We start from the raw sequence: 15,024 nt of genomic DNA on the forward strand, positions 1-15,024 counted from the left end.
ATGCAGTTACTACAGATAAATGTCACAGCTCTAGAGTCATTTTAACTCTAAATTATTCGGTATGGTTTGATTGTGGATGACATCAGAATGGTATTACTTGAGTTTGGAAAAATGTTAGTGATAACAGCTCTGTTTCAGCAAATGCGTGTTTTTTATCCAATGCTGCTGATGGAACTGCAAGGAGATCCTAAAGGAAACCAACCCTGGCTGTTCTTTGGAAGGACAGATACTGAAGCTGAAGCTCAAAGACTTTGGCCACCAAATGAGAAGAGAGGAGTCAATGGAAAAGACCCTGATCTTGGGGAAGGTTGAAGGCAAAAGGAGAAGGGGGCTGCAGAGGATGAGATGGTTAAATAATGTCATCAAAGCAACAGACATGAATTTGGACACACTCCAGGAGACAGAGGCAGGAGTGTTGTGGTCCATGAGGTTGAGAAGAAACAGATACAACTTTAGTGACTAGCTGCTGATGAAAGGAAATATTTCTGGCTCTTCACAGAAATATAAAGGGGGAAAGCCTAGATGACCTTAAGATGAAAAAACTTGTCATGGTCCATTGACATTATCGGACCAGATTACTTGTGGGAACACCTACTGCCGCTTGAGTCCCAGCAACCAGTTAGGTCCCACAGAGCCAGCCTTCTCCAGGTCCTGTCAACTAAATAATGTTGCTTAGCAGGACCTAGGGGAAGAGCCTTTTCTGTGGGGGGCCCGGTTCTCTGAAATCAGCTCCCCCCAGAGATTCGTACTGCCCCCACCTTCCGTAAGAGTCTAAAGACTCATCTATGCAGCCAGGCTTGGGGCTATTAAACTCTAGCCCCCTGACCGACAAGTGTAGGTATGTCTGCTGTTCGGATGGGAATGAGTGGTTTTTAAATGTTATTAGAATTTTAACATAATTAGCTAAATTAATTGGATTTTTAGATATTTATATATACATAGTTATATATACATAGTATTTGATATGTTATAAGCCTCCCCGAGTCCTCGGAATGGGACAATATATAAATCCAATAAATAAATAAATTATAGTTTTCATCAGTTTCTGGTTCTAAAAAAAACCTCTCCCTGAAGCTGCTAACAATACTGGGAATCAGAAGAGGGAAAGATTAAGCCTTATTAACATTTGGAGCTAGGTGAAAAATGGGTTTAAAAGCTTCTAATTTTAATCACATTAATCCGGGATTTTGTTTAGTTGCTCTTCAAGCTTCATATACCATAAATCTGGTTTCTGGCGAAATCTTGTTTAATATGAACAAACTGCCTATTTGTGCAAATAAGAAATTTTCTTTCACAAGTGAAACTGTTTAAGTTCAGTGTGTCATCTTAATTAGGTAAATTGGAATATCATTCTCCCATTCTTATCCTACAGGATTCTATTCTGAGCTCAGAAGAAAATGATATGCTAACATCTCTGTTTGCGCCAAGCTTGCAATTTCTGATTAATTCAATGCAAACCAGTTTTACAACGGGCTTCATTATTCTCTGGTGAATGTAGCCTGTGCCTATTGTTGACTTTAGACACTAGGCAATGATGTCAAGAGTTGTCAATGAAGTGTAGACAAAAAAACTGTTCTTGTATAGTACATTGATAACACTTAACGTTCCTCCACTATGTTCAACCTGGTACAATTACATCCTAAGTCTTCTGAAACAGAAGATGAAGCTGACAACAGAACTTAACATATGACCTGAACATCAGACTGAAGTCTTTTGTGAAGAACAGTTTTAGCTAAGCTTCTAACATTACAATCAATCTTTATATACTGCTCCAAAAAATAAAGGGAACACTCCAATAAAACATCCTAGATCTGAATGAATGAAATATTCTCATTTAAATCTTTGTTCGGTATAAAGTTGAATGCGCACAACAGCATGTGAAATTGATTGTCAATCAGTGTTGCTTCCTAAGTGGACCGTTTGATTTCACAGAAGTTTGATTTATTTGGAATTATATTGTGTAGTTTAAGTGTTCCCTTTATTTTTTTGAGCAGTGTATAATGTAAATGTGTGTGTACACAAGACCACGGTACATTTTCATTTTCACTTGCTATAAAGCCAGATTTATTTATTTATTTATTTATTTATTATTTGGATTTGTATGCCGCCCCTCTCCGAAGACTCAGATCCTAAGCTGAACTTAATTGTGATTAGTGAGTATTTTTTTTTTTGTATTAGCCTGTGTATTATTATTATTCTTTATTAGATTTGTATGCTGCCCTTCTCCGAAGACTTGGGGAGGCTCACAAGAATGTTTTCTATCATTTTTTAAAGAATTGCTACTGTATATCACAATAGTTTTCAGAGGCTTCATTGTAAGCATGCAAACTTCTTCAACATTACTTCTCCATCCTATAGCTTCCTACACCTCCTGCCAGTTACTTACATAGTCAAACATTTATACCATTTACACCATCTCCTCACATAGGAGCATTCTTACTCCAGCAGTCTAAAATCTTCTGTTGAGCTTAGTTCTTCGGCTTATGGCTGCCCCACAGAGATAAAGGCAGTTTTCAATTTTAAACATTCTGCTTTTCTTCAAACTCTACCCCAGGGAGACAAATTCCCCTCTGCTGTGTCCTGAGACTTTGATCTATTTCATAACCAATACATTTTCTTATTCTGTTAAAAAAGTCATAACTTTAGTCTGTACCAGTGGTGGGTTGTAAAATATTTTGCCACTGGTTCATTTGCTCACACGCGACGCTTCTGCACATGTGCAGAAGCATCTCAGTTGGGTTGGTGGAGCCTCCCACTGCCTATGCTACCAGTTCTAAGAACTGCTCTGAACCAGGAACGACCCATCACTGGCCTGTAAACAGTGATGGGCTACCAAATTTTTTACTATCACACTGTGGGCGTGGCTTATGCATTTTGTTTCAACATCTTTCAGTGCAAATTGGGTGTTCTGGGGTCAAGCTCCATAACCCACTGCATCCCCCCCATCTGGGTAGTAGCCCACTCCTGATTATCTACTATATAAAGTGTATGTACACACACACACACACACACACAGCTCTTAGAAACATAGAAACATAGAAGACTAATGGCAGAAAAAGACCTCATGGTCCATCTAGTCTGCCCTTATACTATTTCCTGTATTTTATCTTAGGATGGATATATGTTTATCCCAGGCATGTTTAAATTCAGTTACTGTGGATTTACCAACCACATCTGCTGGAAATTTGTTCCAAGGATCTACTACTCTTTCAGTGAAGTAATATTTTCTCACGTTGCTTTTGATCTTTCCCCCTCTTCTAAAATTATACACATTCAACCTCATTTACTGTGATAGGAAAAATATACCCAGAGACCAGAAAGGAAAAAAAGAAGAAAAAAAATCAAAATTTTGCTACCGGTACTGTGTACTTGACCAAACTTTTTCTACCGGTACTGTGTACCTGATCGTACCCGTAGTAGCCCACCATTGCCTGTAACTGATTATGATGCCTTTTAATTTTTAAGGAACTGATGTCCCCAATTCCAGAACAATGTCTTTTCTTTTAAAAAAACAAAACAAATGAACCCTACAACAGACATGCACTCCAGTAGAGAAGAAAATTCTTTCTCTGTACCTGAACTGCCTCCATATAAACTGACTGTGAAATTGGTACCCAGTGGGAAAGTTTTAGTCCAACTGTGAAGCATTTCCAAGAACCTGTTGATAAATTGAGAGGGGAAAGTATTAGAGCTCCTTGGTTGATAAAAATTGAAATGATGTGAACATGGATGGTGGCAAATCCATGCAGAGGGAGCCAATGAACGATGCATTCATGGCAGCCTGCTGGCATCTATCGACTTGAAGGAACTATGGCAGCTGCTATACAGGGAGCATCTCAGCTGCATAAGGAATGCTGAGTGGGAGGGTGATTGAGAAAGATCAGGAGAGGTCAGGCTTCAACATTGCTACATGATAGCATTAATCAGTCTTATCTCTCTTGACTAACTTAATTCCAGAGAAACTGCTGAAAAGAGAAAGCAAGATAAACAGGTTGTCTCTTTTTCAGTACCAACATGATCTCACCTTCCTCTTCACTATCAATGGTTTGAAAATCTCCTGCCACCTTAATAATTTAGCAGCACACTACTAGTTAGTCCACACTTCTAGTTCAGTCTATTTTGAAATGACAATTTACAACCCTGCTAAATTCTCTTTTTAATTAGGAGATTTCTAAAATAAAGAAATTATGTTTGTAATCCTATCACATATAAATTCCCAAAGTTACATCCCTTATAAGCTAAGTTTTATTTACGTACTTCTGGATCCCATCCACTTCAAAAACTCTGGGCTATTTATATTGCACTAATAAGACTATAAAAAATAAATAAACGTAAACCAGGACTTAAACTTAAACAATAAACAAACCAGGGCACCAAACTTCAATTAAAGTAGCATTGTGTTCATCCTCTTACTGGCAAGTTATTTCCAAATGTTTGCCTGCTTCTGGACTAATGAAAATGTGTGAACTGCCCTATTTAACTGCAGTAATTCAAATGAAAAAAGATGAAATCATTCATGGGTGACCGTCATAGCCTTTATCAGTGTCCACAACTGATAGACTAGAGAAAGATTATGTCAATCTGATCTCTCAAGAGGCAAGACAAATATGAACGCACACAAGAATAACTTTTTTTCTTATGGCCAAATTGAAGACCTTCTCAAGTCAGTCTTTTGAAGTCTGCATTCCATCAGTAGGTCCACTCTAGTTTTCTAATAAAAAATATCTTACCTTCCAATAGAGCTAAGGAGGCAAACCTTATCCAACTTATAGATGGAGGGAGGCAGTATTGGTAAAAAGTAATGAGATGGGAGAATTCAGAGAAATAAAACAAGCAGTGATAGAAAGCGCTCAGGCAGTAATAGTCTTGGGTTGAAAGGACATGACAAAATGGACAATGCAAAATTGATACCGGTACATGGTGGACCACATTCAATTTGAGATTATGGATAAAAGGATGAATTTGATTAATGAAACTGATTTGCGACAATTGATGGGATGATGGGGTAAGGTAAGACAATATATGGCGAGTAGAATCAGAGACCAAGCTATAAGAAACAAGTTGGAATCACTGTATAATATGTAAATAAATATTTCGCTCTTGGGTTAAAATGGTTTGTACAAGAAACACCCCTGATTGGTGGTGGGGTACGAATGTTTGTCTGGTGGTGGGCACAATCACTGAGCACTTGTTATATGTTGCGTGTGTGTTTTTATATTATAAAATCGATTTAATTTTAAAAAAAACTTATAGATAGAGGGTGTCTAGAGGCAAATGCCCCTCCTTATGACTTGCTAACCATAAATAAGCATCACACCCATAGCCTAGTCACTTTTGGCTTTAGATACAACCAATAATGGAATTCAGAGCTTTGACAAAATCATTTAAAGTATCCCCAAAGTATTATCTACTGTAAATATTAGTGGATTTTTCCTTCCTTGAATTGTATTTTTAACATAGTTGTTAATGTGCCTTTTCCTTTAGGACAGGAGTCCAGAAACTAGGGAGCCATGAGGGTTTTGCAACCAGGCCATGGAAACGTCCAGTGAGCATGCATGTGTGCGTGAGCATCCTCATTTGTGCGAGCCACTCACACAAAAAGAACTGCGTCAGAGATGGGTTCTGATTTTCTTCGCTGCCAGTTTGCTTCCTGATGTGAAGCATGGGCGTGTTGCATGGGCACATTGCACAGTGCTAAAAATCCAGCTTTTGCGTTTGCACAGAAGCAAAATGCAGCTTGCACAGAAGTAAAAAAACAAGATGGTGGCGCCTATGGACCACCAAGAAAGCAGGTTTAGGAGCATGGCAGTCCAAGGTCACTGCCAGTTCACTGAGCAAGGGGAAATTCCCACTACCGGTTCTATAGAACTGATCCGAACCAACAGGAATCCAGCCCTGAGCTTCGTGTCTGTATCTGCCTAACTGGAACTGCATGCATGCGCTTGCTGGTTGCTCATGCGGAACCACTACTGGTCTGCAAAGCCAGAAATGTTGGGGAACTTTTAGGAAATGTTAGTATGGTGGCTGTGCTGAAAATGTATGTCTTTTATTTGTCTTGTCTATCTTATTAGAGAATGAGAAAATATTATTTTACTGAAAGAATAGTAAATGCTTGGAACAAACTTCAGCAGACGTGGTTGGTAAATCCACAGTAACTGATTTTAAACATGCCTGGCATAAACATATATCCATCCTAAGATAAAATACAGGAAATAGTATAAGGGCAGACTAGATGGACCATGAGGTCTTTTTCTGTCGTCAATCTTCTATGTTTCTATTATTTGGAACTTCAAAAAAGAACTAGAAATTTATATAACAAGAAATGTGAACCTCACTTCCTTTTGGGGGATGGTATTTCTTATTTCAAAGTCATCTGCATTTTCGGAACTTTCTACTTTCCATAAAAGTGCGTGCTTGTAACCAATTCTAAATGCATTATTTGCTCTGCAGAGGAATGCTGATGTACCCCATTAGCCTGTGGTCAATATGTTCTAACTAAAGCTGTGCTCTATACTACCGTATAGTGTAATTAAATCTATTTTGGACATTCTATCCCACTATCCTACATGCAGTAATTAAAACTAGAAGTTGTGTACACTATAAATCATGCTGGCATATGCTACCAATTTTCACACAATATACTCAGGTCAATATTCTCTCTTTTATAATAAAGAAGTTTCCTTTATTATTTGTTGAAAAACAAATAGGAGGATGTTTTCCTCTATTTCACCCATAACTATGTAGCCACTGTACTGGGAGATCAAGGGATCATCTCTTTGGCAGATCATATCTCCTTAAGGAAGGGAGAAACAGAAAAACATCATCCCATCCCTTTTTCCAATGCTTTGGGATTTCACTGAGTGTTAGTTTGGATCCAGGCCACTGAAAACAGGTCAAGCTGGATTGATTCAAATTAATATTACGTTTTCATTAGGTTAATAAAATTGCATGTTAATCTGCCCTCAAAAGTCTATCCTCCTTTAAAAAGGGAAGATGGCATTGGTAAAATATTTTGCATCAAATCTCAGACATGCTTTTATCGGAGATCAGAGTATTCTGGGGGTGTATGTGAACAAACCCGACACTGAGAATTTGCCCTGAGCCATTAACCTAATCCTAACTGTAAAGAGGTTTTATAACTGGATGATTATTTATATAAAACCTATTATAGGGATAGTCAGAGACCAGTATCTAGCTAGTTGCATCCTCCCAGGGTAGAGTTCAAGAGCATGATCTCTGGGCATTACAAATACAGCAGACGTAAAGGATGTCAGATAAATTAATAGGGGTCACCAAATAAATCCTGGACTCTATCTACATCTTGGTACCCAGTGCTGGGGTGGGCTGCTGGGAGTTCACAGAGGTTTGGGAGCCTGGGTAGGGCAGAAATATCCCCCCCCCGCGCGCGCACACACACACACACCATGGTGCAGGAGGTTGAGTAGGACATGCCCACCATGGCCACACACACACAGCAACTGGGCAGAGAACCCCTTGCTAAAATTTTTGAAGCCTACCCTTGATCAGTGCTGTTAGATTTTCACTTTCAAGAAGTGTGTATGTATAGCAACTATGCATTAGAGTACTTGTCATAACTCTGGAGGATATATTCTGAAATCACTACATTAAAGAGGCTATTTTATTTTTGGGGAGCTGCTCCCTTATGAAAATGCATCCTTTCATTACGCATCATGTAAGATAACAAGACACCCCAAGTCTGTGAGAGGGGCGGCATACAAATCTAATAAATTATTATTATTATTATTATTATTATTATTATTATTATGACAGTCAAATAGTTTTCTGTGAGCAAAATTCACAGTAGAGTTCTAGAGATAAGCTACAAAGGTAGTCCTCAATTTATAACAGTTCATTTAGTGACTGTTCAAAGTTACAACGGCACTGAAAAAAGTGGCATATGACTGTTTTCACTGTTGTGACTTTTGCAGCCTCTCCATGATCATATGATCAAAATTTAGATGCTAGGCAGCTGTTAGGTATTTATGGCTGCTGCTATACCGCAAAGTTATGTGATCACATTTTGCGACCTTCTGGCAAGCAAAGTCAATGGAGAAACCAGATTAACAACTGAGTTACTAATTCATCAGCTGCAACGATTCACTTAAAAACAGAGGCAAGAAAGTTTGCAAAATGAGGCAAATTTCACGTAACAAATGTTTCATTTGACAACAGAAATGTTGGGCTCCATTGTGGTCATAAGTCAAGGACTACCTATACTAAACACAGATTGCTTTATTGCTGGACAGCCAAGCCTAGCATTATCCTTTCTATTGTCAGAAAAAATATATCCGCTGTATTATCACTATGCACAAAAGCATTTTTGTGGCCATTGTCATTTAGACTATGAAGCTTAATGGAACTATGTCAGACTGTAGAAAAAGCAAATGGCTCATCCAGTATCAATTCTCAAATTATCCACAGAATTCTGTCAGGATGAAGTGCATAACTCATGGTGTAGCTGCCACTATTTGTCCTTTTCTGCAGGAAAAAAACCCAGCACTGCATACCAGAACAACTAGACACAAGAACAGTTTTTTTCCAAATGCCATCACTCTGCTAAACAAATAATTCCCTCACCGCTGTCAAACTATTCACTAAAGTTGCATTATTATTACTATTAGTCTTCTCCTCATTCTTATCACCCATCTCCTCCCACTTAACTGTAACCTTGTTGTTTGTATCCTTGCGATTTTTATTAATATTGATTGTTTCCTGATTGCTTATTCATCCCCTATGACAATCACTAAGTGATGCACCTTATGATTCTTGACAAATATATCTTGTCTTTTTATGTACACTGAGAGCATATGCACCAAAAACAAATTCCTTGTGTCCAATCACATTTGGCCAATAAAGAATTATGTTCTGTTCTTTTCTGTTCTGTTCTTCCTGAAGCTGACAGATTTTTAAAATTTCCACATCTTAATATAGGTTTATAATACCAGGACATAATTGGGGTGGATGCTTTACACTGCTGATTGGAATATGTTTAGTCATATTGGTTAATGAAAGAAAAAAATTATCAAATGTGTGAACAAATAGTTAGGTACTCAGAGGACGCAGAGACAGTGGAGGGTTGATGCAGGCGTCCTATATTCCTGGCACCTGAGAGTGACAGTGAAGTAGATGAGGGTTCAAAATCAGAACAACCAGGGCCTTCTGCACTTCCTGGCATGAGTGAGTCAGCACTTCCTATCAGGAATGATTTAGCATTTCCTGTGCTGAGTGACTCAGGGGAAGAAGAGGAGTCTCTTCTGGATGCCAGAGTTCAGAGGGCATCTAGGAGACATGAATGGTTGTCTAAGAGGAGATTGATCTATGAGTAGTATTGCTGGCTATTGGGTCATACCCTCACACTATTTAAGGGTGAAGCATGCCCCGCCTTGTTGCAGAAAACAACATTCATTCATTTTGGAATCATCTCGTCTTGACTCTTGAATTCAGTTTCTGGTTCAAAAGAGCACATTCTTAGTTTTGCTAATGAACTTCGGTCTTTCTGAGAACTACGCCTTGGAACTCTTGCTGCAGCTGGTAATTATTATCTTCGCTCTCGGATTTTGGCCAACTGATAAGACTTTGCTAGATTTGCTTCTCCCTTTGAATACTGAGACTTCTGTAAATATTAAATCCTTTTATTAGTTAGACAATTTGTGTGCATCTGATTATTGAGGTTCAACACTAAGACAGAAAAAAATGGCCCTTGAATTTTGCTTCCCTTTGCTTCCAACAAACCAAGTTATAATAGAGCAGTGTCTAAACAAAACAAAATAAAATAACCCTCTGTTGGTGATTTTGTTTAGGGATGGCCTATGCATTTATGGAAATACTTGTATAAAATTGTATATATGCATGTACGTTTATAAGAAATCTTGTGTTTTAAACCTTTCTCTTCTCTCTCCCTCCCCTTCATTCCAATGCAGGTGAAGAAAATTTATTGGCAATCTTAAAACGAAGATGGTGGAAATACATGATCCTTGGAATAATAGATATAGAAGCAAATTACCTGGTAGTTAAAGCTTATCAGTATACCACTTTTACTAGTGTACAGGTAAGATTTTCTGCTAGTTTATTTTCTCTCACCTCTACTCATTTAATCAGAAAACCAAGGGAAACCTGGATTTAACTTCACAGTAATAGATCCATACTTTCTTTCCTGCCTGAGATTGCCATCCTATTTCCTTCATATGTTGGCTCAAAGGAGAGAATAGATTTTAACATTATGCTAAGCATAAATATGGTAATCACAGAGATGGAGCTGCAGGCACATAAAACCTTTCTTAGCCTTGTTCATTACACTGGCTAAGGTGAAGCTTGGAGCTTCAAATAAGTTAAAAAGCAGTAATAATTCTGTTCATCCTCCCATAAAAGGATTAAAAACATGTTAAGAAATGTGAGAAGAAGGTTATTATCTCATCTCCCATATCCAATTTCACGTAGAACCAGGAGTCAATAACTGAAAGCTAAAGTCTTCAAAAATCAAAAACTATGTAGTCGTGACAGATAAATTACATGGCAAGGAGGCAGATGGCTAAGTACCCTACAAGTCAGAAAAATAAAATAAGATACTGCTCACTATAATAAAGCCTTCCGGTGTTCAAATTATTAATTTTCTCTAAAGGGCTTAAACTCATAGGTCGCTTCTGATAGAACTGTTTGGATGGCATTCCCCAAGGGAAGGCTCTGTGTGATGGATTTTAGCCAAGCTGCATCATCCTTCAACCATTTAAACGAGTCTACGGAAAGAGGCGGCATACAAATCTAATAAATAAATAAATAAATAAAATAAATTTTCTTTCCTTTGCATTGTAACATTGGGTTATGGTGCCAAACAGTCACAGTCCTGTCTTTTTCACAACTATTTTCGCTCATTCAGTCCCTGATCATCTCATGGTTGAACTGCTGTAGTGCACTCTACATGGGGCTACCCTTGAAGAACATTCAGACACTACAGCTGGTGCAGAATATGGCAGTATGTTCTAGGGGCCCCCAAAATTGTCACTGTAACACCATTGCTCCATGAGATGCATTAGTTAGTTTTCTACTTCCGGGGGCATTTCACAGTGTTGGTGATCACCTTTAAATCTTTTCATGGCTTGGGTTCAAATTACTTGAGGAATCTTCCCACCCCTCTGGGATTGGCTCATTCCACTTGTTCTGGCAGAGAAGGCATCATGTGGGTCTCATCAGTCCAATTATTCCAGCTGGGAGGGTGTCTAGGAGGGCCTTCTCTGCTGTTGCGCCTACTCTCTGGAACATCTCCTCCCACCCCAATGTGAGGTTTGCCCAGTGAAGGGCTACCAAAACTTTTACTACCACACTGTGGGCGTGTCTTATGCAGGACGCCCTACATTTTCTTTCAACATCTTTCAGTACAAATTGGGTGCTCTGGGATGGAGCTCCATTTTCACTACCCCACTGCGTTCCCCCCCCCTATCTGGGCAGCAGCCCACTCCTGGGTTTTCCCCAACTCTCCTATCTTTTAATAAAAGCCTAAAAACATAGGTTTGCCAATTAGCTTGAGGTCCCAGTGCACAGTGATTAATCAGTTTTATCATATACTGTATTGAGGTGGGATTCGTTTACTGTCCCTACCAGTTCACAAATGTGAGTGCATACACCTCATCTGCATATGCGCATGGCCTTTTGCACATGTGCAATGATCGCGCATGACATCATGGTGGGTGGGCGGAGCCTCCCACAGTTGCTACCATCAGTTTGTGCAACCCAGAGAGAGACAGCTGAATGCCATCACTGCTGTATATCCTTTATTATTTAAAGCACTTGCTTCGTGATGCAAAACATGTATGCTGTACAAATACGCTAAATTTGCAATATCTTCAAGAAACATTTCTTTCCTTTTCTTTTCCTAAACTTTCATGCATGTTGTACCACTCTAGTGGCTATTCATTTTTTTGTTTGTTCCAGTCATGCAAACCAGTTTGATTTCAAAGGCCAATAATTGTTGAAATAGATGAGATTCCATTGGGGGGGGGGTGTAATTTGAAATAGCTTTCAGACTTTTTTTCCTCCCCAATAAATTTTATTTGTTTTTGATGTTTCAACATCTCATTATGATGAAAGATCAACATCAAGATCCAAAGGAAGAACCAGAAGTCATCTCTCAGCCTTCTTAGGATTATGTAATGCTATCTAAAAGTTTGTTTTGTGATTGTATTATTTTCAAAAAGATGTTGCAAACGTAGTAATAATATGATGGTGTTTCAGATTATACAGCCTAAACATGTACAAGCCCAAACTTGCAGAAAGAACTCAAGTACAAATCCATTTGACCTTTGTCCAGGAGGTAGTTACTTCATTTGAGAAGAGGTGGATTATATGGTGGCAGTATTTTTAGAAAAATAACTCTTTTTAGTTCTTTGATTCTGAGTAATCTGTAATATTTTAATTTGAGTTGGGTACTGGTTTGTGTGATGACTTCTCCACTCTAAATAAATTAGATTATTTTTATCCTTAAAGGAAAAGATAATCTAGATATATTTCAGTCTGGCTATAGACACTTTAATCATTTGGGCTGCCTCTATAAATGAACTAACCCAATAATTCAATAAAGAAAGCAAGTTGCTATTGACTCTGCTGGACCTAGTTAATGGTTCTGAACCATGGCGTCTTTCTTAATAAAATTGTGGAGATGCAATTGAGGGGCATAGGGACTTAGTTTTTCTGGAATAATTGCTTTTGGGAAGTGATGCAGAAAAACTTACCTTAATTTAGTGTTTAGATGATGGTGTTCCTCATAATTATATTTCTTTTTCATGATATTTAATATTTATGTATAGTGGAAATCATTTGAAGATGTAGTGTAATAAATATGAAATAATATTTAACTAGGTTTTTCCATTCCATTCAAGGGAGGTTGTCTAAATCATTACCTGTGTGCTGAATTAATTGGGTCATAATAAACTGAAATTTAATCTGTCAAGAAAGAAGCAGCCTTAGTAGGCATTTAAGTTGTATGCAGTGAGACAATACTCACCTTGAAAACATAAGCTTTTAATTTGGGTATCTTCTGGAACCTGGCATTAACCTTGGATGCTTGCTAAGAATTATTTGCCCTGCTAACAATGTCGTCTCATCTATATTCATTGGAACTAATCCTCAGAAGTCTAGCATTGTAACAAATATTTTATCACATTGGATTACGCAATATAGTTTACATTGGACAAGCGTAAACTATACATTTGTTGAAACTATTGTGATCCAACCTGTAACAGAATAATGTTGTTCTGCTCCTGTTCTTTTTTTTACTTCTGTGAATTCTAGTCTAGCCACTTAAGTGTACATGGCCATTTCAGTGACTTTTAAAGGGATGAAAGGATTTATAAACTAGATGCTGCGTTACATTTTAATTAGCCAGTTCTTTGGTATTTCAGGGAAAAGCTTCTGCGTATGCTTGTATTTTGCACATGCCTGTATGCTATTTCCAAATTCATTCCTGTTCAAGAGATCCTGCTGTTTGCTGGATCTAAACATTTGATAGGAATAACTCAAGAGATACATTCTAAGTATGCTAGAAATCTTGCTTTTCACTTGGACAAAACTCTCTCTCCCACTCATATCTCACAATATACTGTATTTAGGTTGTTCTTCCTATATGTGAACTATATTCTGGCTTTTCACTTTCTTGGTATTAAGTTGATGCCAGCATTTTACATTACGTATTCCCAATTACTGGGTTTCTTTTTAAAGTGTCATGCATTATGCATTGCTTTTTTAGTTAAATTTTCTTTTATGTTGTACAGAACAGCATTTACTGGGCATGTTCTGCCATTGCCAGTTTTGACTGAGTTTTAACTGACATTTTTTTTCAAAGTGAATATGTGGAATCTTCATCTCAATCAGTGTGCTAAAACAACCTTTATTTCAGGTGAAAAAGTTCCCTTATTTATGTCCTTTATGAAGCTGATTGCATGAAAAAAATGGTAATCTGTGTGTTTGGCTTTTCTCCCAATCAATACTTTATCAAATGTCTTAGCTCATTTTTGCCCTGCTGTGTTATAAAATGCTATGTTTGAATTTTAATGCCAGACAGAGCTGAAATTATATATCCAATTTTATCTTTTTTTAAAAAAGTAGATTCCACTACTTGTGAATATCAGTGACAATGATATCAGTCAATATTGTTGGTGTCTTTGCGCCATGATTGCAGGATACTATAGCATTAAGCCTCATCAATGTTATATGTAAATGGATTTATAAATAGTTGCTTTATACTTTCAACCCCTTCTTCTTCAATGTTATTCTCTTGTTTGTCATTTATATTCTCTTTTATCATCACCTCTTCTGTTTCTTGCTCTGTATATTCCAACAAAGTTTCCGACTCCTCTCCTATTTCATATTCTGTATATGTCTGATTTTTTATCACTTTTTACAGTTTCACACACATTTTTAACATCTCAAATAATTCTTTATACATCCAAATCTCCATATTGCCAATTTAAGCTTTTTATATTATATCACACTAAATTAAAACTTAAAGTCCACATAATCTCTTTTTATTTTCAATGTATCTTATGTCCAATTCTAATAATAGTCCAATCTGGTACAGTTCTTAAATTTATTGTCTTCCACAGCTGTTGAAAAATCAGGCTAAGCAGGGTAGGCAATACGAATACTCCTTAAAAGTTCTCAGACTTTCCACATTATCTTCATATAGCCAAGGTCAGACAGCTGTACTTTCTCTTTTACAATCCACAAATTGTTGCAAAATTTTATTCTCTCCAGTAGATGGCACTCTCCAATCCACAATATACTCAAACCAGCAAGATGTCAAAGCTGTCAAAAAGAAACTTTAAATTCCTCCCCAAAAATGTCCTCTTGAATTTCTTCCTTCTGTTATTTTATATTTCTCCCATCAAAATTATAAACAAAATATAAACAATCTTCTTAGGATTTAGTAATTTAGCCTCCTTTTTTTCTTTCCTCTGTTCAGTTCCCCAATGCCAATTAGCCACTATTTCAGCTTGGGAAATTCTTTTAAATTCC

The 15,024-nt window shown here is 37.5% G+C and overlaps 1 protein-coding gene across 1 annotated transcript in view; it reads left to right on the forward strand.

Annotated features, from left to right (window-relative positions):
• Positions 1-15,024, forward strand: part of SLC35F1 (solute carrier family 35 member F1) — a 238,128-nt gene that overhangs the window by 177,707 nt on the left and 45,397 nt on the right. The window contains exon 3 of the mRNA XM_070739614.1: positions 9,942-10,069. Coding sequence (XP_070595715.1) covers positions 9,942-10,069 — 128 coding nt within the window. The remainder of the gene's footprint in view (positions 1-9,941; positions 10,070-15,024) is intronic.

Source organism: Erythrolamprus reginae, chromosome 1 (genome assembly GCF_031021105.1).
Source record: "Erythrolamprus reginae isolate rEryReg1 chromosome 1, rEryReg1.hap1, whole genome shotgun sequence".
Taxonomy (NCBI): domain Eukaryota; kingdom Metazoa; phylum Chordata; class Lepidosauria; order Squamata; family Dipsadidae; genus Erythrolamprus; species Erythrolamprus reginae.